Source organism: Chenopodium quinoa, unplaced genomic scaffold (assembly GCF_001683475.1).
Source record: "Chenopodium quinoa cultivar QQ74 unplaced genomic scaffold, ASM168347v1, whole genome shotgun sequence".
Lineage (NCBI taxonomy): Eukaryota > Viridiplantae > Streptophyta > Magnoliopsida > Caryophyllales > Amaranthaceae > Chenopodium > Chenopodium quinoa.
In genome coordinates this window covers 1-23,713 of record NW_018745121.1, presented here as the reverse complement: position 1 = coordinate 23,713, position 23,713 = coordinate 1, and the positions used below count along the sequence as shown (strand labels likewise).

Here is a 23,713-nt window from a genome sequence, read left to right as displayed (position 1 = left end):
CACTAATATATGTAGTTTTTTGGGCAATAGGGTATAAAGGAAAAAGAAGATGATATGTAAATTTGGAAGTAATGTGTAACTTTTTGGAAGAAAAGGGTAATTTGTAATTTTTTGGACAACTAGGTTAGAAGCTGAAAAAGTCAGCATAAATATGTTAAATGAAATCAGATCTAGAACAACTACAAATATATATGTTTTATTAAGTATTGAATGATATAAGACTATATTAATTTTTTATGTTCAAATATTTTGTTTTAGATGCTCAAATGTTTTAACTGTATGTTCAAATGTACAGATCTAAAGAGGAAGCAGGAAAACAAAACAAAGTTTCTGAAAAATCAAAGGGGTAACTGTATAATATATATATATATGTTAATGTTCATTAAAAATAGATATAAAGTTCAGTTACATAAATATGTAGTTCAAAAAAACTAACCATACTTTTATATTGTTATATTAGACCAACAACAAAACAGGATGTTAATGCAAACAAAAGACCAAGAAGAGAAGAGATAAAATTGCCAGCTAGTCTAAAGTCCCCATTCATGATGAAATACAAAGATTTGTTCAAAAATGTTAGTGCAATGTATGCAACTTTGTCTGATTATGCATTCAGTGATGGGCCTAATGAGTAAGTTTTCTAATTTAACTCTATTGTTAATAAATTCATTAGATTTGTTCAGATAAATATTTATATAGTTCAAATAATAAAATAAATCTTAATTTAATTTTGTTAATTTTTTTCGTTGTATTGGCAGTGAGGTGTTGTACCGTAACGGAGATAATAGTGTCAACATGGAAGAAATGAAGACACTTGGAACAGATGCAGAGATCAATACAGCAATTATTGATGCTTGGGCTCATATCTTGAACATCAAGGGCAAAAAAAAATAGCATATACTTCTCCACAATGCCATACGTAAGAAAATAAATATTAAATATTCTCAAATAAACATGTTCAATAATTTTATGTAACTTGTTCAGTATATTTTTTTCAAATGTTCATTATGTTTATAATGACTGTTCATTATTTTGAATTGTTAATTGGCAGTTGATTGTATGCACAGACAAAGGTGCAAGTGCAAACACTACCACAAGAAATAAGACATGAGAAGTTTGCACAAAGATTGCGCTATGAAATGAATAATAGTGGAATTCAAAAACATAAAAAAATTTAGGGAATTCTTGTTTCCAGTGGCTGCATATAAGCACATCTACTTGATGTGTATCAACATGTACAAAGGCACAATTGATTTTGATCGATAACAGAAAGCTTCCAATGAATGTGAAAGCATCTACAAAGTATGAAGATCATCCACAAAAGATGGTAAAGTACTAATTTTTTTTTTATTCAATTTATTCTTAAGCTGTGTTCAGTAAATTGTGTTCAGGTGTTTCAAATAATGTTTCATTTTGTTTATCAGCTAGAGGCTTTTGCATATTTCATGCGATAAAAAAATGCGGGAAGTGATGTTGCAAGAGTCTTAAGTTTCAAAACTGACTTGATCAAGATAAAATGGAGAATCAATTTGGTTCATAAGAATTGTGGTGTTTAAGTGATGAAACATATGGAAACATACACAACAGAGCCTTTGCTAGAATGGAATTGTGATTTTAAAGCAAATGATGTGAGTTTCAACAATAGTGTTCATATGTTTTCTTTATTTGTTCAAAACATTTAATACTTTGTTCATAATTATATGTTTTCTTTACATGTTCAAGTTGATCAAATCAGAAAGCTTAGGGTGCAGTATTGTTCAGAAATAATTTTAAGCCTCACCAATAGAGAAGGGTACAGAATGAAATGGCAGCAAGAAAAAGAATTGAGGAGAATTAATATTTAGATTTAATGACATTTCAAGAAACTGTGATTTTATTTAATGTGTTTGAATTTTTAGTTTGAATTGAGATTGACTTAAATATGTAATATTTGTAGTGTAGTTGTTGATATTAAGATTATGTTCAAATATTGAAGTGTAGTTGTTCATTTTATAAAATATGTTTGTCAATATTTTTTTTGTCTAATAAAAAAAATAACAAACAATTTAAAAGTAATGATAAAAATATTCGTATATATTGAAAATTAATAAGAATTTGAATTTTGTTACATATTGAAAACCTATGAAAATATATTCATATATAATAAGCACCTAAGAATTACTTGTCTTGTCAAACATTGATAACATTTTATCATAATTTGAAACATTAGAAGATCCAACACCACGAGACCCTTCATTCCTTGCTTTGCGACCAGCATCAAAAATACTAAAAACACAAAAATTCAAAGAACAATACTAAAAAAACAAAAAAAAAAAAAAAAAAAAAAAACAAAAATATTCAGAATAGAGAAAGAGAATGTCCATACTTACTTGAAACCATTTACTAGTCTCATATCGAAAACCTTTGTTATGACTCACTTCAGATGATTTCCTTTTTTTACCTTGACAACCACTTGAAACCTAACAAAAATTAAAAGTTCAGATTATAGTATAAGAAGTTCAAAATAAATCTACAAAAGTTAAGTGAAAAAGTTACATGTCTTGTAGAAGACTGAGAACCAGTTGATGGAAAGTAAGTTGAAGATTGATGACCAATAACCTACAGAAAATTAAGATTAATTCATAATTTAAATTAGAAGTTCAAAATAAAAAAATTAAACAATTCAATATAATAATTACATTTGATAAAGGTGGCTGAGTAGCTCTTGAGAAAGATTTTATATTTTTAGCTTGAGATCCACATACCTACAAAACATATAGTATATACATAAAAATATATATACTAATAAATTATTTTTAAAAAATGTCAAAAATGTTAAGACTAAAGAGGTTAAATTTACAGAGGAAGACTGGGTATTAGTTCTTGGAAATGTATTTGAAGCTTTTGATGAGGACGGCTGAAAAGAATTAGGTCCTGGAATATTATTGGATGATTGTCCTTCAAAAACCTACAAAATTATCAAAAGATCAGAAATAAAATACAGAAGTTCAAAATATATAAAAGAAAAATCAATAAAAAGATACATTTCTTGAAGAAGACTGAGAAACAGTCGCTAGAAAGTTAGTTGAAGCTTGATGAGCAAAAACCTATAGAAAATTCAAAATAGTTCAGAATATAAACACAAAAGTTCAAAACAAACCAAAAATAGTTCAGTAAAAAAATTACGTTTGATAAAGGTGGCTTAGTTGTTGAAAAAGAATTTGAAGCTTTTGATGAGGATGGCTGAGAAGAATTTTCTGAAGCTTGATGACCAAAAACCTAAAGAAAAATCCAAGTTAGTTCAGAATTTAAAAACACAAATTCAAGAAAAACTTAAAAAAGTTCAATAAAAAAATTACATTTGAAAAAGGTGGATGAGAAGCACTTGAGAAATTTTCAGAGGAAGGCTGAACATTAGTTGTTGAAAAAGTATTTGAAGCTTTTGATGAGCATGGCTGAGAAGAATTAGGTCTAGGAAAATTGTTGGATGATTGACCTTTAAAAACCTACAAAATTAACAAGTTCAAAAGTAAAACAATAAAGTGCAAAAAAAAAAAAGAAAAATAATTACATTAGATGAAGATTGCTGAGTAGATTTAGTTGAAGTGTTACTATTTTTGAATCCTTTTCCATTTGAAGCTTGGAAACCAGTTCTAACACCATCACCAAAAACCTAAAAATAAAAATGAAATTAAACATATATAATAGAAAATTATTAAAAAAAAACAATTGAAATGTTCAACAAATACTTACATTTGCTGATGATGAATGAGAAGCATTGGTTGAAGCTTTACTATTTTTACTTTGAACATTCTTTCTCTTTGGAAGAACAGAAAGATTTGAACCTTGTGTTGTTTGGATGTGAATAAATCAAAGGATCTCCATCATCATCTAAAACCCGCAAATAAAATAAAATTATAAGTTATTCAATAAAAAATGACAGAAGTTCAGATAAATAGAACAGGGGTTCAAAAGTACCTCAACAACCAATTTTTGGACAGTAGCTCTGGCTTCATCTTTATATTTATCTACTTTCTTTTTCCAACCCTTACCTTTATTACACGCTTTCTCAACAGTACTTTTTGGCCTGTAGTTTCTCTCACCCTTTTTCCTAGCTATTTTTGGATTGTTTATGAACCCTTCTTCATCAACTTCTTCATTAGCTTCTTCACCAACTTCAACATCTTCAATATCAATTGGACCTAGCACACTTTCCACCTTTTCACGTAACATTTGAAAAGTATACTCAGCTTCAGTTCTTGCTAAAATATCTTCTTGACATGATGTTACTAACTGAACATACTTCCTAACCATTTGAACTCTCCAAACAGTAGAAGGAACAACTTTAACATCTTGACATGTATCTTCATCAGAAACATGACTACACATAGCCTTCTTAGTCCACCTCTTCACTATGTACTGTTCTGGTATCTTTTGAACACAATGAATATTACATATACGAAGAGAGTGTCCACATAACAACCCCATTTAACTCCAATACTTACATGTGCAATTGATGTTGAAGGTAAATTTCTCATAAGTAACTTCATGCCTTATAATGTCCTCATTTTTCCTCCAAACATAATAACAAATAGTCTCATCATCTTAATGCTTTCGCTCTTGACAACATTAAATGTCTTTTGCAAATTGATCCTCAAAAACAACATACACAGAAATAGTATAAATCTCCCTAGAGTGTATGAGCAAACGAACATTAGCTACTGCAAGATGACGGTTACCCGTCAAAAAACGGAAATCTTGCTTACTTTCTTTACTCCTCCACTCTTATATAACATCAAGAAAAGTACTATAAAAAGTCACTCAAACCATCTGTTTTATTCAATCTATTGGAAACATAATGATTTGTTGTTTCACTCCTATGGGATGACAAAACTCCACCCGAAAAATAATCCTTTGAATAAGCAGGACACCATTTTTCTTTGATATCATACAAGTGATTTAACCAATTATTTTCTGAACACTTTTATTTTGTCATCATTCTATCAAAAACAAAAAACAACAAACCAATAAACAAAATGATAATATAGTTGTTCAAATTACAGCAACAAAAGTTCAAAACATAAATAATACTGTTCACATGCACTTGTTAAACATGAAAAGTAAAAATGTTGAAATTAAATAATTAATAGTTCATATATAAAGAAAGGTTCAAAACTTAATACATTTAATTCAAATATATAACATTAATGTTCAAAAAGAAACAAATCAAGTTAAATTCAATAAAATTAAGTCCGCAAATATGTAAATGTAATAGTTCAGATTTCAAACAGAAACAGTTCAAAATATAAACTAAAAGGTTCAAATAAAATTAAAAAAAGCTTACCTTGGCAGTAATGTGCAAATTCAGCAGGACTTTCACAGTACTTAAGAAAATAATCGAATACTTCTGGAAACCCTTTCAATATTCTGAGTCCTCCTATATTGGTCTTTGTATTCGTTCTCACCAAAGTGCCAAGTGCACAAACGGTGCCGAGTGCTTGGAAAAATTTGTCGAATTGCTGCAGCAATTGAAGGGGCTTGATCAGTCATTAAGGTTATGGGGTCTCGACATCTTCCCATAGATCTCATAAAAGCCTCAAACAACCATACAAAACTGCTGGTCTTTTCATCAAGAACAAAACCCATTCCAAACATGACATTATTGCAATGATGATTCATACCAACAAAAGGGGCACAAATCATGCCATATTTGTTAGTTCTATAGGTGGTATCGAAGACCATCAAATCACCAAAAGCTTCATAATCCCTTCGCATTCTTCCATCCCTACAAAATACACTACAAAGGGCATGATTTCCACCGACCTCAAACTCATAATAAAAGTCACTCTCTTTGGCTTGTCTTGTAGCAAAAGACTGGATCAAAGCATTACAATCACCACCTTCTAATCTGCAAGCTTTTTCAGTAGCTAAAGTGTTGTAAACATCAGTAACAGTGTAGCATAGATTAGGAGATCCACCAACTTCTTTCCTTAAAGCGCGAAGAGAATCCGTAACCCTAACCCCACTAGCCTTTATAGTACTTATGAACTTCAAATGCTCACCTTGAATTTTCCTTTGAGACCTAAGGAGATGTCTCTTCTCAACAGGTATCATAGCATGATTGTGATCCATATTGTGTTTAACAGCAGTCCAAACACCTTTCTCATCAATAACAAAATCAATGTAAGCTTCACAACATGTACGGCAATCCAACTTAGAAAACTTCTTAGGCACCTTAGAAGAAGTATCTTTCAAACCAACATTTGAATATAGGTTGTTTCTACCTCTCCAAACACTTGAATTACCAACATATCGAACTTTCCCTTTCCTAATACTAAATCCATGCCTAAATGCATAATCATTATACATTTCATATGCCTCCGCATCACTTTTGACTTGTTTCCACTGTAATTCAGACTTCTCACTTTCCTTATAAACAACTTCATACTTATAAACTGCAATAAACAAACAAAATGCATAACAAACATTATTAAAGTTCAAAAATAAAACAAGAGAGTCCAAATAAAGGGATACGATGTTCATAATTACTTGTACATTCCTATATTTATAAACATACATGATCAAAAGTTCAATAAAATAACATAAAGGTTCAAAAGTATAATAACAGTGTTCATAATATTGTAAAACTACTAATAATATGACTAATCGAATTATAAACAAATAATATTCATAAATTTCATCAACAAATGATCAAATTCATCACAAATTAATAAAAAACAATAAGAAATCTAAATCAATTTAAAAATACAACTAATTAAACCTAAATATTGTGCAATGTTCAGAATCATATTAAACTTCGGATACAGAAATCAAATTCAAAACACTTTGAACTAAAATTTAAGTATATCTATCAAATTCTCGACATAAATTGTTCAACAAGAAATCAAAAGATGCGAATGTTCAGAATCAAGAATTCATGAACAGTTTAATAAACAAATGATCAAATTCATCACAAATTAACAAAATACTATTGCATAATCATATTAATCAAAATCTCTTCAAAAATTCAAGAAGATTAAAAGAAATAGATCAATAGTTTGATTACTTAATCAATTAATCAAAAATCATATTATGCAATGTTCAGAATCATATTAAACTTCAAATTTCAAGAAAATCAAAAATCAAATTCAGAAAATCACAATGTCATATCAAATTTTAGCAACTAAATAAAACTTAATTATAGAATGAGTTCAAATCAAACGATAATTAAAAATTCAAATAATTATCAATAATTAAAAAGTAATAAAAAATTACATTGGAAATACCTAATTAACGAATATTATCAATTAAAATAAGAAATCTAACCTCCAATATCAAGAACTTCAGGTACAGGAATCAAATCCATGGCGAAGAAAAAACAATGAAGAATAGAGCAATAAAAAAATGGTGAATAGAGCACTGAAATAAACGGAGAGAGAAAGTAAAGGAGAGAAAAAATTGATGAGAGAAAACTAGAGGAGAAAGAAAATCGACGAAAGAAGATTTTTGAATGATAATTGAAAAGGAAAATTTGAGAAATTAGGAAGGAATTGAAAAAGGAAAGAAACGCGGAAAATAATTGCAAAATAAGAAACTTCAGCTCGAAAAGAAGAAGCTACATGGCAGCGTGTAATTGGTGGTGCACACAAAACTATATGCACAAGGGTGCATATTATAATTTGCAACAAAAAGGAGTGTCACAAATCACAATTTCTTGTACAACAAGGCGGCCCAAAACTAAAAAGCAACATAAAGCACAAAATAAAAGCAATCAATTTATGCATCTCACTTACACAGAACAACAACACAGAAAAAACTCGAGCTAATTGAAGAAGTTCAACAATGGAGGAAGGAACAAAGGTCATTCCACATCAAATTGGAGGAATCCACAACGATGCTCTTCGATTCGGTTTCCATGGCGTCAAGAGCGAGATTCTCGAAGCTCATCCTCTACAATCTGCTGTTCTTAAAGTACAATTTTCTCTCTCTTCATTTTCATCTATCTTTCTCTCTCTTCTGTTATTGATGATTATTTCATCGATTTAGGCGGAGAAAACTCAGCAAGAGATGAAGAGGAAGATTCTTGCTAACACTTATGGTTCCGCTCTTCCGCTTAAGATGGACCTCGATCGACAAATTCTTTCTAGGTTTTCTTCTGATTAGTTTTCTATTAATTTTTTCTATTGATTTTATTGTTTTTAATGCGATTCAATTTCTGGTTTTGTGATTGTTGTAAATTGAATTTGTGAAAAACCCTAATTTATATGAATTTCGGGCGTTAAGATGTTGAATTTGTTCATTTTGCTTAACTAAGGATTGTGGGCATCTACTTAAAGACTGAATTAGTGATTGATGGATTTATGTGATGGGGTTTTCGGGTGGATTTGTGGGATTGAAGCAGGGTTTTTTGATCAGTTTCGCTAGTTAGGAATTAATTAATAAGAAATGTTGTGAAATTATGTGAATGTCTTGGTTACTGCTGTTGGGTTTAGACCTGCAAGTGAATCTGCAACAGCTTTATGAGGTAGTGTTAAGCAGATTATTGTTAAAGGCTAAACTGTGGGTTCGGATGTGGTATATTAAGGTTAAAAACTTGAAAGGCTAGAACTATGACATTTCAGCTGATCTATCATGACTGGTGAGGTGATTATGCCTTATGAATGGAAATATCTGAGTTGGAAAATGGAAATTGGAGAGTGAAGATCGCAGCTAATAAAGTACGAGTATGCTTGTTGGGATTACCACTGTTTCTTTTGGGTTCGCTATCAGTGCCAGGAAGGTTAGATTAGAAGTCTATGTATCTTTGGTAGGTGTTGAGAGAGAAGATGAGGGTTTAAAGTTCTGTAAGTGTGTTTTGAGCCAAGTTGCTAATAGTTAATAAAAAAAAACTTGTTTGAAACAATTTTTAGTAATATCAATCTACAGATGTTACTAGTATGAGATTTTCTAAAGACTAATATGTAAGTAGTTGACATTGGGTACTCATTAAAGGGACTAGCTTTGGAGAAATTATTGCTTGGTCTAGGACTATTGCTCCCTCTATTGTGAGGAAAAAGAGCATGAGCCGAACATTGGTTGAATATTGGAGTAGTTTCTTTCTGATGCTCCATTTTTTTTTTTTCAAATTTTAGTTGCCCAAGCGTATAAGCTGGATTCTAATTGTTTTTTCAGTCATTTGAGCCGAACATTGGCTAAATATTTGGAGTGGTTTCTTTGATGGTTTGCACTCTAATTGGTATCATTTTGCTAGTAAGGTCTGAAGTTTGAATTATAATTTTTATATGTATAGAGAATAGGAAGCACTGAAGCATACTGTTTTAACTTACAATTTACTCTGAATTTCATGATCACATCACTCCCAAATTTTCTGTTTTAATACCCGTGGGTTGGGGCAGCATATTCATGTGTTGCTTATCGATATCTATTGTATTTATCTCTTGGGCTATGTTTTGCATGTCTGTAGAGACCCATCATCAATTAGGTAAGTTGTATATTCTTAGACCTTTCTATTTCCATGCTAGGTTGTTCATGATGTTCCTATGTTTTACTGGTCTTTAATTCTGGACAAATACCTATCTTAAACAAGTGTCATATAATTTGTGAAAAAATGTACCAACTGTAGTGCTAAGCATTATTGTGACTCCAATCTGACTTACCATTTTTCTTTTACTTTGTTTTCTATGCTGTTGGCACATGCTTCACTAATACATAGTATATGAGCTTTTGTTGCTAGTCTTTGACTTGCATGTGCTAAAAAAAGGGATCTGGTAGGAAAGTGATCTGAGTTCAGCTGATCATGCAATTCCTTATTGTTTTGCAGGTTCCAGAGGCCTCCTGGACCAATATCATCCTCTATGCTAGGGTTGGAGGCAGTGACAGGAACGTTAGATGATATTGGTTTTGAAGATTATCTGAACGGTAATAAAAAACACGCAACTTTAATTGTTTTAACAAAATATGTGCTTCTCTTATTTGCCCAAACCACGATATAGTTGGCAGAACCAATAGAGTTTAAGTATTTACATTGATTTTCCTCTTTGTACTTTGGATGCAACTGATATTCTTTGCAACTTTTAACTACACTCTGGTTTTTATATGTTATTACTGAGGTACCCACCTGCTTGATCTTTGATCACAGTACATTCACTACAAATCGATAGCATATTAGTATGAGAATTAATAGTTTGAGCTATTTGTTGGTCTCATATCTTGTTCTGTTGCAGATCCACGTGATTCAGAATCCCTCCGAGTTCCAGACATGCATCATGGCATGGAAGTTCGTCTAGGCCTTTCTAAAGGACCAGTTGCCCCGTCTTTCTTCTGATGGGTTACTATTGTTGCTGGAGATGTTCTCAAATAGTTGGAAATGGATGTATGAATGATCTTGCTATTGTTTCCTTAGACATCTAACTCTAGTGAGACTTTTTGTTATGGAAATATGTCAGCTTGATCTAATGGGAGTATGAATGATCTTACATTTAAATTTTTATGCTTCCAATAGTTGATCCAGTTTTCCTCTTTTGCATGCTTATGATTTTTTAATACATATATGATGCTGTTGGCTTTCCTAGCAAAAACACAAGCTGGTTGTCTGAATTTTCTTTGCTTAGTAAGTTAGTAGGAAGTGAGACTCCATTTGATTAAGGGCCTTGTGAAAAGAGACTCTCACAGGATGTAAGCTGACTGTGAATTCAGGTCTGATAAGTTTATCAGTTGAATGATTTCTTCAATTCTGGAATTCCCCAACACTATCAAACAAGAAATTGCTCCGACAAAAAGCAGAACATTCAAATTACGGTTCTAAATTTCTTTTGGTACATTAATGGTTTATTTCTCTATTGAGGCTCCATAGAAGCAAGCTTAAATCTGGAGCTTGACTTTTAATACTACTTTCGGTCCAAATTACTCGCAACTTTGGAATATTTTATATCTCACAAATAATACCACAAAGTTGCGAGCAATTTGGACCGGAGGTAGTATATCGAACTTAGGGCTTGTTTAAGTCACCTTATTTTTGCTTATCTGAACTTATTTGGTATGGTCTGATCTGAATGTCAAATTTGACTAAATTTTGACCTTAAATATACGATAATCAATTAGGAAAAAATATATTAAGTGGGCTCTTGTTAAATTTGTAATAATGTGCATTTTATTAATAAGTGATTTTTATAAAAAAAAAAAATTCATTACAAAATTAAAGATATTTAGCGATAAAAAACTGCCCATAAAACGATGATCTGATCTAAACTTATTTTTTTTTGAAATAAGTAAAAATAAGGTGAACTAAATAATGCCTTAATCCATATGTTGAAAATGCTTACTATAGTTGCATTTGTTTTTTCTTCAAATATCTCATACTAGTGTTAAAATTCTTAATAACTGACTCAAAACGAACCTGACTTAGCCACCTGAATTACCTTTTAAGTTTTAACAACCCATCATCATATTGTAGAAAACACAGGCAAAACTAAATAAATAAATAAATAAATTAACCCTAAAATTCTAATTTAAAGGGATAAACATTTATTTGTTGTTGATGGAAGCCCCAAGAAAACTATGACCTTTGTGATAGAACGAGATATGAGCAAAAAAAAGAGGATGCACAGCAGGCCGGGCTACCTAGTCATGTAATTTCATTTTAATTACAATTACATCAATGGAAAAACAAAGTGGCTCAAAGGGATCCAAACCAATTTCGATGACTATAGTCTTACTATTTCTTAAATATTTTCTAGTTGGTACATTTGTTTTACCACGTTAGTCAATGCAAAACTTTTACGATTAGAATATCTAATTATCAACAATAAAAATTATAAAGAAAATGTACACAGTATTATGAATTGAACCATTTCTAACAAAACCTTACATAACTATACTTCTTAAATAGAAATCACAATAGTTAAGAGTTTGTGAATAGTGTCACAAATCAAAATATATCAGCTAAAAAATTATGCAGGAAGTATGACATAGCCCAAGATAAACAGGTCCAGACTCCAGACACATAAGAAACCATCTAAAACAGAATAACATCTGAGAGTCTGAGAGAGAATGGCTCAGCTTGTAACTGAGATCTAAAACAGAACTTTGAACAGCCAGCTTTACAAGAACAGGAAAAAAGACCGATTTAGGGAGACAATAATCTCATTCTGGACATTTTGATACTGACAACCCTCTCAATAACTGTAAACAGACTAACGAAATGAAAAAGCCCAAAGTCAGGGAATGGTCAAGAGTTTGTTAATTAGCAAACTTCAAAGCATGTTAGTTAGCAAACGTATTAAGCTTATGAAAGGCAAATAAACAGTTCGTAAATCTTAAACAAGAAATTCAAGTCCATTAATGAAGAATTGAGGAATATAATTGTCAAATGTTAGATTGTAAAGATTACACAAATGTACAGTTTCAGAAATATATAGATTCTAAGCTTATGTACAGAATTCACAATAGATGAATAGATGCGTTAGACAAACTAAGTCAGCAGTTTATTTACATGTAGTGCCACTGCCAAAATACCTTCTGCACTATCCCTCCACCACTTCTGACAGCAAGATGAAGTGTGTCGGAAGCAGGAGGAACACCCCAAAGTAGTGGCACTGCAACAGTCATACTCAGCTTCTCCTGTAATCCACCCTTCGTTCCTTTCTCAGCGACAACAACCTGCACCATCCAGTTCTTCAGCATACATATGAATTTTTTAAAAGCACAGGATGCATTTACATGGAAGTAATTTGCTATATTCCATTTCCTATTAAGGAAAATATATACTTCCTCCATTTCTTATTTATTTGCAACAATTCTATACTAACATTCTCAATGCATGAATTCAATTGTTATAATTTTAATCATCAATGAACAAAAATTATACTTTATTCATCACGTATTAATTAAATTAAAACACCTTTCTTTTTCATCCGTTTCTAATTAATTGCAACATATCCTTACCTGGTAAGGACCCAATATTATTTACAGAGTATTATATCCCTTACTAACCCTAGCTGCACTATAATTTTATTATTTTTCTCACCCAACCCCACTTTTTTTTTTTTTTTTTTTTTTTTTAATTCTCTTACCCACTAACAATTAAAACTAATTCCCAGTAACTATGCTATATATTATTAATATTATATTCACGCTTTGGTCTCCGCCCTTTAATTTTCCAAAAACTTTTTGTAATGCCTACAATTGCAATTAATCCTTAATGGAGGGAGTACTAACCTACTAAGTTGCAATTTTGAAAATGCACTTTCACGAATATAACAAGATCCGCAAGGCAATTTTTTTTTCTTAAATACGTAGTATAAATTACCTAGAATTGTCAAAGTAAAATATAAAAAATAGTGCAAAAGGCTAAGTGTTGCATCTAAATTAAATCAAAGGAAAATTGGAGGAAGTAGTTTGTAGCTCAAAAGATCTACATCCAAAGAGACCTATTTTTCACGTTAGATTTTATGCTTGTTTCTATCTGGAAAATGAGCTTTTCAATAAGAAAATAACAAGTTCAAAGTGACGGAGTAATTTCAAATAAGATATAATTTAGCTTAAAGGTTAGTACAGGAAATTTGTTATGCCTAAAATCTTACTTGGGAACATTACCCCTTTATTTTTGGATCTTCTGATGAGGAAGTCTTTGTAAACATATTAAACAGTCACGAATTCACACCATAAAAAGATGTTCATAGATTAAACATGTGCATCAAAATGTTACAACATGAATCTTTCTTTGAATTCACGCAGCTAAATTAAAAATTAATAGAACAGGTTCACTGGTACAAACCTCTCCACCTTGCTCCAGGACACTGTCCTCAACAACATCACTAAGCATCTCAATTGAACGACAAAAGCTGACGATGCAAAGCCTTCTACCCGTATCAAGCCCCTGACAAATTTAATTACAAAAGCATCGTTGAAGTACAACAAAATCGCATTAAAACATAAACAATAGGTCTGGTTCAACAACTAATTGTAGCTATCTACATTCCTTACATTTGTTGCTGCAATATCAAAAAGTGCACCCAGACAAAGGCTTTGGTTTGGATCCATATAATCGCTCTCCTGAAACCGCTGATACCTCGGAGGAACTCTCACCTTACCCTGCCTCTTCTGCATTATGAAACCCCAATTTTGGCAACTTAACAAGTAATAACTAAAAATAAAACATTGAACTGAAAGAAGACATCAATAAATGGTAATCAGCACATCGTGAATGCAGCAAATAGCAAATTTCAATAGCAATAGCCAGAGGTAAATGCCACGACGAGTCCAAATTTGTATTGATTTAGAACACTGACTTAAGTTTGGTTAGTAAGGCATAGATTTTAGTATGTCTGAAAAAGAGGCTCTCTCACAAGTCTGGCTAGCACAGGGCTATTATGGATGACAAGCAGGTCAAGCCCTAAGAGTGGGCAACCGGCAACCCTTACAATGAAAGCAGCAAATTGAGCCATCATACATGCATGCCACCAAATGCCACATTTGCTAGTACTCCCTCTGTTGCTTGACTTTTTGCAATATTCACACACTCCACTTTGACCAATTTTGGTGACTTGTACATTTCAATATGTAGTTTTTGAATATCAACTTTTTATGATTTATACGTGTTGATGATACTAAATAAAAATATAGGGCAAACTTTTGAATTGGCATACGCACCAAGTCAAATTTGAGGGCACTTGAACAAAACTGATCAACAAGAGCATAATCATATTGAAACATCCCAGGAAGGATTAAATGACAATCATAGTGAAACAAAGAAAGTATATTTGGATACTTCAGTTGAATATTTTAATTCTGCATCCTCACATCTTTGGTCTTTTGTGACAAAAGCAACCTTTACATTTCTTTTTTTATTTAGTAATGAGTATATAATGAATAAAAACCATAAGAATTATAAAAGATAAATATAAATCATCTATTAAAATTTTCAAGTCACATTTCATGCCAAAAGTAAAATAAATTTTATCAAATCAGATTATGTTATACAAGGATATACTTCGTAATATATAGAGTATAGACAACTCTGACTAATTAATGGTAAGTTTCAAAAATCGTCGTAATTAATTAAGACCCAAAGGGAAAACAATAGAGTGAGAGAAGTGGAAGTATTACATGCATATCTCATAAAACATATAGTTCGCACCAAACTTGTATTTAAGAAAGTTTCAAGCATAAAAAAACCATCAAACATTATGATAAAAAATCATTAAATAAGGTTTGTAATTATAAGCATAAAGCCCAACTTATTCCAACCAAACCACAAGTCAATTTCTTACTCTGTATTAAGCTCATAATAAAATGATCCTCTTGCTACCTAAGTCAATGACTAAATGCATCTTTTAAACCAAAATTAGGAAATAGAGTAAGTCTTTTCCAAATCAAGGCATACCTCTAATGGAGAAATACGCCGAGGAACCAAAGAACCTCCAAGTTGTATGAGCCCATCTGCAGTGAACATTGTGATTGTGTCCTCACGAACCCACTGAATACCTATACAGCAACTCAAATTTCAACAAAAGTTTGGAAAGTTTCAGAAGTGCTTATATCTGACCTATTTCTGGCAATAAAGCATTAGACTAAAATACAATAGTACTTATAATGCAAGATTGAACCGAAAGTGCAATATTCCAACTTGGGAACATGGTTAAAACTTAAAAGGATGTCCATCAGACTGCTCAGGGCAAGTAACATGACTAACATCACACTTAAAAGCAAGTATGCAAAGCTGAAGGAAACTACTTTGTATCAGAAGAAAAAAAGGATAATCATCCAATTTGCAAATGATTATGAGACATATCCTTCTACATAAAAGACAATCAAAGAATTATTCCCAGTCTATAAAATCACCACCCCCCCCCCCCCAAAGTAAATAAGGGTAATTGTTCTGAACTATAAATCAGTTCATCTGTAGTATGAAAGATGATACACCATCATTTCCCATCAACAGGCTACAGCATAAACCTCAAAAATTCATCTTATATAACAGCTCTGTTTGAAGGGCTCCTATTCTGAGATTTTAAATTAAAAAAAAGCTATAGAACACCATTTCTCCTGCTTGACTAGTATGAAAAAAACAAAAAATTGTTTACATCTGTCACAACATTCTGATTTTGATATCTGAGACCACAATTTACTTGATAAAGAAGATGAAATGAAGAATAAACATTTTCACGTTCAATAAACAAAATTATAATAAACATTTTCACATTCAATAAACACAATTATATTAACATAGTTGTCGTCTCTGACATGTAGCTAAAAAAGAACGATCCCAACTATAAGCGGTATTTTCAAACTAATTACAATATTGAGTAACTTTATATTTCAAACTATTTGGTCTACCTTCTTAAATTAAGCCTTTTTTTTAAATAACCACCAGTTAAATCACCTCTCCCCTTCCCATCCCCTCCCACCCACCCCACCCCAATCCCTTCCCAGTTCCCACTACCAAGCCACAAACCCAGCCAAACCCTCTCCATCCTCTCCATTTCTAGTAAAACATGCCAACATCTACTTAGATAATGTTCATTTATTATAATTTTTTTTAATGTAATCTTGAAGGTATTCTTGGCCTCTCCCTCTTTTTTCTTCTTTGATTTTTTTATTTTTAATTTAGCTTCCTCACCACTTACATTAATGCTGTCACCATTCCTGCCAACCTCGACTGGTTTATCATCCCAGAATCATATAAACAAACCATCATCACCTGATCCATAATCATGTAAAACCACTGCAAACTGTTGACAAAAAGCTAATATCAATATTCATAATTCTCCAAAACCATCCACCATAATTTAAGAAATAGACACAAAAAATAATGAGTATTTCTGACTAAAGACCAAAAGTCCAAAACTTGGGGATTTTGAACATTTGGTGTCAAATTCAACACTGATGTCCTCAAAGCCAAAGCCTTGGAGCCTTGGTGGTAGCTGCATTCATCTTCTTCTACTTTTTTTTTTTTTTTTTTTTTTTTTGGAGCAATTGGAAGAAGTGGTAACGATGGCCATGAGACTGATGACAGTAATACGTCAGAGGAGAGAGGTGGTGGTTGAGGTTCTGACTTAAATGCTGACAAATATATATGTGTATATATATAAAGGCCTTTACATCCAGTTTCGTAGAGAGTAAAAATCAAGGTAATGTTTATGGATTTATAGTGCAATTTTGTGAGGGAAGTCTCATGTCAATGTCCATGTAAATGCTTGTCCACCAGCAAAATTTCACTAGGGCACTTACACACAAAGAAAGAAAAAAGTAAGAAAAAAATTAGAGATATTAGTATTTTTATAGATGATGCACTCTTCAACTTTGTTCTGCGCCAGCACACTCTAGATATCACCATGGTAGGCTGGTAGCTAATTGATAATCCAAACTTCTAACAATGAAGGAAGCCTCATCTAATTTCCTATCAAGAGGAAAACTTTAACAATGTAAGTAGATTGACAATCTAACTTAGCCTAAAGTCCTACCAAATTATTATCTAACTTTACCTAAATCATTACAAATTTATTACAACATTATTACAACATAATACATCCTCTGTTTCTTAATACATTCACCAGGTTGAATTTATTACAAACTCAATTAGAAGTCAACTTGTTGCATGTATTGAGACACAGAGGAAGTATAAGTTGGGAAACATAAACATACATCTATAATCCAAAGTGGAAAAAGCCATCCAGTGTCATGGCTTATGAACATTACAATCATTGTAACATTCAGTCACTCCACAAGATAACTACGTATTTCATATTTTTATGAAAAGTAAGGCAAGTACAAAAGAGGTGAGGACACAATGTCTATGAGAAGCCTCTCATAATCGGACTTTGAGACTTGATATGTAATGATCAATTGTACTTTAGTCCAGTTTGCTATGAAAGTGCAACGCAAGAGAACTTCAATTTATATTGCTAGGCACTATATAGAGGATTTATAAATGAAAAAGAATGAAAAGGACTTACATGGGTTTCTAATGTTTGGTAGTAATAATCATAAAGGAATTTTAGTAGGGAAAAGAAATAAATAGAGTAGAATTTAAAAGGTTGCCAATTTTTTCGCTGTCTTTTCTATCATTGACTAACTAACAACACATTGGATTCTTTCAATGGCTCCATAACACCAAACACTAGACGATATAATTACTCTAGGTCTCGTATTCATCTTTTCCCTTCCTTCTATTCCTTTCAATTCCATTACCGAAATTACCAAAAAAGTTGTAAAGACGACTAACTGTATATTTATGCCTTTGCACCAAAAAACAAACAAAAATATTTTCCTTACCAATGTAGTAGACCTCATCCAACGATCATTGATGTTCAACTTTCCAACAAATGACCCAACTTGTACCGCTTTTATAGATTGTTTATCCAATGATCTACTCCTTCCGTCCCCGATTGATAGTCACTTATGCCATTTTTTGGGCACCCAAAATGTTAGTCACATTTGCGTTTTTCAAGTACCATTAATATTATTTTTTTTACCAAAATTCTCTAACAATTGCAAAAATATTTGTGCAAATTTAACTTTCCAATGTAAATTTTACTTTCCCATTTACTTTAATTACTTTCTCCCTCTACTTTTTTGCATACCCAATGTAAATTTACTTTTTCAATGTACTTTCTTTAATTCTCCTTAATTCCCGTGATTTTTCTTCAAAAGTGACTATCAACCGGGGACGGAGGGAGTATATCTTAACCAGCCCACTGATCATTCATTTGACTTCACAAACTCATACACATTTGACTAAGTTCGTCTAAAAAACCATTCAAACATGCCACAACTTTTAAAATTGTCCAAGTTAATTCCTCTAATATATTTTATAGCAAAGCCTAAAACCCATCACAACTTTAAGAAGAGCATCTCTTATGGCAAGCTAATTGTCCAATTAGCTTGCCTTGCCACATAACATTTATAGCTAATTAACTCTTTATTTGATTTGTACCCCAAGCTACTAGCTTGCTATTGAATTATTTTCCATGTGTCAATAAATAGTTGGCTAGCATTCTCCATCCTTTTGTCAAGCAAATTAGCTTGCCCAAGCTAATTTTCGTTTTTAACTCCAATGGTTAAGCTAGTAGCTAACTTGTAATAATTGCAAGCAAAATTCCAACTATAACCGTTGGAGTGCTGTTTAATCTAATTCATGTCCATTGTACCCCTTGGACATATCTGACGCATAGTTTGGAATGCTAGGAAGCACAAAAACATCGAGAACTTTAGGTTATTCTTTTTGAAATCCCATTGTTTGTGAATTTACATGCTAACACATCAAATAAAGCAAGTTTTTTAAGTTGCAAGGTAACCTCATATGAGTTCAAGTAGTTAATGCATAGACAAGCGAGCTTCAAGCTCCACCTTTAAACTTAAATTTCCAACTTGCCAACTTAAACAAATTCTAAAACTCAATAGAAAGATCAAGCTTTTGCTAAAGCCAGATAAAGATAACCAAGCCTAGAAAGCCGAAAATTACATCCTTACATTGAACCTACCCTTTGCAGTATACACTCAAAAATTTTAAGTACATAACATCTGCCAACTAGCTTAAACACTAAAGTAACTCGAAACTCTAGCAAAATCATAGCAATAAAACTTAGAACCCTGATATTGCAGACACCCAAATATCATTAATCCACATTCAAACAAATGTCTAACTTATGTTTAAAAATCAAATACCATCAAAGTTGTAGAATCAAAGGAATGCCATTTAATTCCCTGAATTCGGATAATCAAAAGCAGAAATAAATTGAATCATATGATTATTAATAAACTTCAAAAAAATGAGGCAAATGAACAGTAAATAACCGATTTACCAGAATTAGAATCAATGGATTGAGGGTCCCACGGATACGATCCATAATCAAAGTCGAAAGGATCATCAGAAGAAGCTTTAGCTGTCAATCGGAAAAATCGAGAGGAAATAAGAGGTGGAATAAAGAAGGAGAAAGGTTGATGATGAATGTTAGAAGAGAGGGAAGGAGAGAATTGACGGAAGCTTCGAGAAATGGTTAGTAATGAAGAACCAAGTGCAGAAGTTTCCGCCATTGGAGAATGGAGAGAGAAAATTGAGAAGAAGAAAGAATTTAGACATGAAGTTTAAGAAAGAAAATATTAAAATAAAATTAAAAAAAATGGAGAATGTGGTATCTAATTTGGCTGGATATATGGAGGACGATGGACGCCACACAAGCAGGAGGGAGGAGGGAAAGGGCACACGCGGGACCAGATGGAGAGTAATTATATGGTCAAAGATAAGATTCACATTAGACTTGACTTATTAAGAGCAACTTTAATTTAATTGATTTGTAGCTAGGGACTTAGGCCACGTTCTTTAGAGCATTCACATCAATGAGCATTTTTTTGCTCATGAGCAAAAATGGTGAGTATATTTGGTAGAAATGGTACTACATCAATTAGGAAAATGAAAAATGCTCATGAGCAATTTAATTATTTTTTGATCACTAGTGGGATAAAATTTCCTCACCAAAAATGCTCATGAGCAAATTGGTTGGGAAGAGAGAGAAAGTAGCTAGAGAGAGAATGAGCAAAAAAAAATTTGCTCACTAATGTGAGTGCTCTTAGAGCTGCTTTATTCTGCTCAAATTAAATCTGCTCTGCTCAAAAAAATATGTTTTTCTCTATTTTCAAATAATAATTAATAATAATAGTTAATATTCAATAATAATAATTAATATTGTATTGATGATAATAATTTATTATTTTGAATAATTATAATTATTAATACTAAAAATAATTTTAATAATTATTTATACTAAAAATAATTTTATAAAAATAAAATTTTATATTAATAATAATTAGGAAAATTTCACAAGAATAATCCAACCTTTCACCCATTCACCCAAAATAATCCAACCTTTCGGTTAACCTTGAATAATCCTAAGTTTACTATATATTTTCTCCTAGCAACCCCAACAGGTCACCTTACCCTTTACAACCGGTTACCATCCACGTGGCAATTTCCGATTAGTCAAAGTTTTATTTTTTAATTTTTTTAAAGAAAAATCTAAAAATTAAAAAAAAAAAAAATTCTATCTCCTTCCCCTTCTTGTTTGTATCTCTCTCCTCCTTCTTCCTCCATTATCACCCACGCACCAACACCACTCAACACACCCATGGGGCCACTGCAAACACCACCGCCTATAACCACCACAAACACCACCGACATCACCACTCATCACAACATTCATGACCAACCCACAATATCAACAACCACTCATAACACAACCGAAAACAACACCACAACAACCGCAACACCAACGACGTACGACCACCCCAATTCAGCCCAAAATTCAATTGAGAGGGAGAAAAGAGAAGGAAATTGGTGGGAGTTAGGGTTTTGTGTTCTAGGTTGGTAGAATTGGGATTTTGGGTGTATGGGTTAGGGTGGGTTGGTGAATTCGGGTATGGGTTGTTTCAGCGAGGTGGGATTGGTGGTTGTGAGTCTTGGTCGGAGTGGGTTTGGGTTTGGGTGGGGTAAATGGTGGCGGCTAAATTGCAGGCTAATTGCGAGGTGGTGGCAAGTGGAGGGTTGGTTGACAGGGAAAGGAGGGGCTAGTGGGGCAGATGGGAAAATGGGTGAGGTGGTTCACAGTGGCGGCAAGGTTGAGAGAGGTGAAGGAGCCATTGTTCATGGCAAGAAGCTTGAAACGGTGTTGAATAGCACTACAAGAAAAAGGGGTATTAGCGACCGCCAAAATAGTCGCAAATTCGTCGCAAAAATGGATTTGCGACGGATTAGCAACTACTTTGGTTAGTTGGCAAAGACCTCGTCGCAAATCCATTTTTGCAACTAATTTTTGAACAGTAGAAAATTTGCAACGGATTTGCAACGACTTTGCAACTATCATTTAGCGACTAACTTTCAAATTTTAGCAACTAAATCATTGTCCGTCGTAAAATATTAGCGACGGATTAGCGACTACGGAAACTAATGTTTTAAAACTCTTTTTGCGACGGACTAGCAATTACAAGACCAAATTTTGCGACTACAGACAAAACTTTTGCGACTACAGAGACTAATTTCTTTGCGATGGATTTGCAACTAGAGGCCAAAATATTGCGACGGTTGAGACTAATTTGTTTCGCGACGGATTAGCTGCCACGAGACCAAAATTTTGCGACTATAAAAACTAGTTTTTTGCAACAAACTAGCGACTACCGAGTCCAATTATTGCAACATACCAATTAATCTCCATAAGAAATCTACCGTCGCAATATTTTTGCGACGGGCTATTAATATTTGGAGACCTTAATTTAGTGACGACCAAATATCAATAAAAAAAAAGTACCTACACATATATTCAAATAACCAAAATGTTAATTTTATTCAAATATCCAAAATATCATCATCAATTTTGTATCAATGTATTAAAAACAATATTAGTAACCATAAGACTAATTGTTTCAAAAATCACCTCTAACATGACAAATAAGAACTAATGATGATATACATTATGAAGTAAGGTGAGAAGTAGGATCGTTCTTGTAGTAAATTTGTGAAGCACTCCCTAAACCATAAACTTTTCTATTCTTTTTCCCACCTACAACCTCCAATTAGACTTTGTCGGGGTTTATCTCAACTCCTTTTATATTCCTCAAGTTTATCCATATATTGTCCCTGCATTAAGATATGTATTTGTAACTATGGTCTCAATTGTTAAAACTTAAAAGACTAAAAAAAATAACAACACTTATAATAAAATAATTATTGTAAACAATTATTAGAAAATTTTTTTGGCAGATTCTCCTTTGTAAATCAAACAAATCCCTTCAATAGGGTATGGCTTCAAAACCTGTTTCAATTCACATTATGCCATACCACGTTAATCATTTGATTAATGCCCTCATCCTCCAACTCAATCACACAAAAAAATAAATAATCTATAAAATCTAAAAACATTAACTACCATATACTACCTCCGTTACATATTATTTGCAACGATTTGACATAAAGTAGAGAGGAAAAATGTCTAATCGTTGCAAATAATATGTAACGGAGGTAGTATTTTTTTGTAATCTTAGAAAAATATATAAGTATACTCATACCATGACTTGATGAGTCTTGTCACCCACAATTCAATTTCATTATTGCCCACATCAACAGAATGAGCTCTCATATCAGAAGAAGTTGTTAGCACTACAAAAAAAAAACATAAAAAGGGGACATATAAAAAGGAATGGGGATTGGCTTTGTTAGGTATTATGTGGTAATTGACTAATTGTATTATAATGTTCTTTCTAATTTAATTTACAAAAGCAGCCCAACATCCCTATTTTTTACTGTTCTTTCTGATTTACTTTTCTCTTGCTTTAGTTGTGAGAAATAGAGTGAAAGTAGTAGCAATTAATTACAAAATAAAGGATAATTCATAGACCCTATAACTAATGTCTAATAATAGAGCATAATGCCAAACACTTGATTTATTCCAAAATTTTAAACCAAAAATCTGCTGAACTGCAAAGAACCAAGGAGCTGGCATGCCACGTAGACTGATCACATATACAAGGAGGGAAGAATGAACAAAGCAGCAGTAGCACATCACATCACACCATGACAACAACCCACCAAGTAAGTGACAGCAACCCACCAAATTATCACACATAGGACAGGGGTGTAGTTGGGATCATTTGTGAGCATTGTACATATAAAAAGGGGAGAAGGAGCAATGGGATTGGTAGTGAATTTCTTGTGTAATTCAGTAACCCTAAGATTTGTGACTTAAAA

The 23,713-nt window shown here is 32.3% G+C and overlaps 3 protein-coding genes across 3 annotated transcripts; 1 reads left to right on the top strand and 2 right to left on the bottom strand.

Annotated features, from left to right (window-relative positions):
- Positions 1-5,364: 5,364 nt before the first annotated feature.
- Positions 5,365-7,345, bottom strand: LOC110710097 (protein FAR1-RELATED SEQUENCE 5-like). Its single transcript, XM_021888363.1, has 2 exons — positions 7,306-7,345; positions 5,365-6,434 (listed from the first exon to the last, which is right to left on the bottom strand). The coding sequence occupies exons 1-2, from the start codon at positions 7,343-7,345 to the stop codon at positions 5,365-5,367; spliced, it is 1,110 nt and encodes a 369-aa protein (XP_021744055.1).
- Positions 7,346-7,702: 357 nt separating this feature from the next.
- LOC110710096 (cyclin-B1-2-like) lies at positions 7,703-10,498 on the top strand. The gene is made up of 4 exons (XM_021888362.1): positions 7,703-7,950; positions 8,026-8,126; positions 9,800-9,897; positions 10,203-10,498. The coding sequence occupies exons 1-4, from the start codon at positions 7,822-7,824 to the stop codon at positions 10,301-10,303; spliced, it is 429 nt and encodes a 142-aa protein (XP_021744054.1). The 5' UTR covers positions 7,703-7,821; the 3' UTR covers positions 10,304-10,498.
- A 1,795-nt stretch (positions 10,499-12,293) lies between these two features.
- On the bottom strand, positions 12,294-20,548 carry LOC110710094. The gene is made up of 5 exons (XM_021888361.1): positions 19,782-20,548; positions 15,362-15,462; positions 13,963-14,079; positions 13,754-13,855; positions 12,294-12,636 (listed from the first exon to the last, which is right to left on the bottom strand). Exons 1-5 carry the CDS (start codon positions 20,011-20,013, stop codon positions 12,466-12,468), a joined length of 723 nt encoding a protein of 240 aa, XP_021744053.1. The 5' UTR covers positions 20,014-20,548; the 3' UTR covers positions 12,294-12,465.
- Between the last annotated feature and the right edge of the window lie 3,165 nt (positions 20,549-23,713).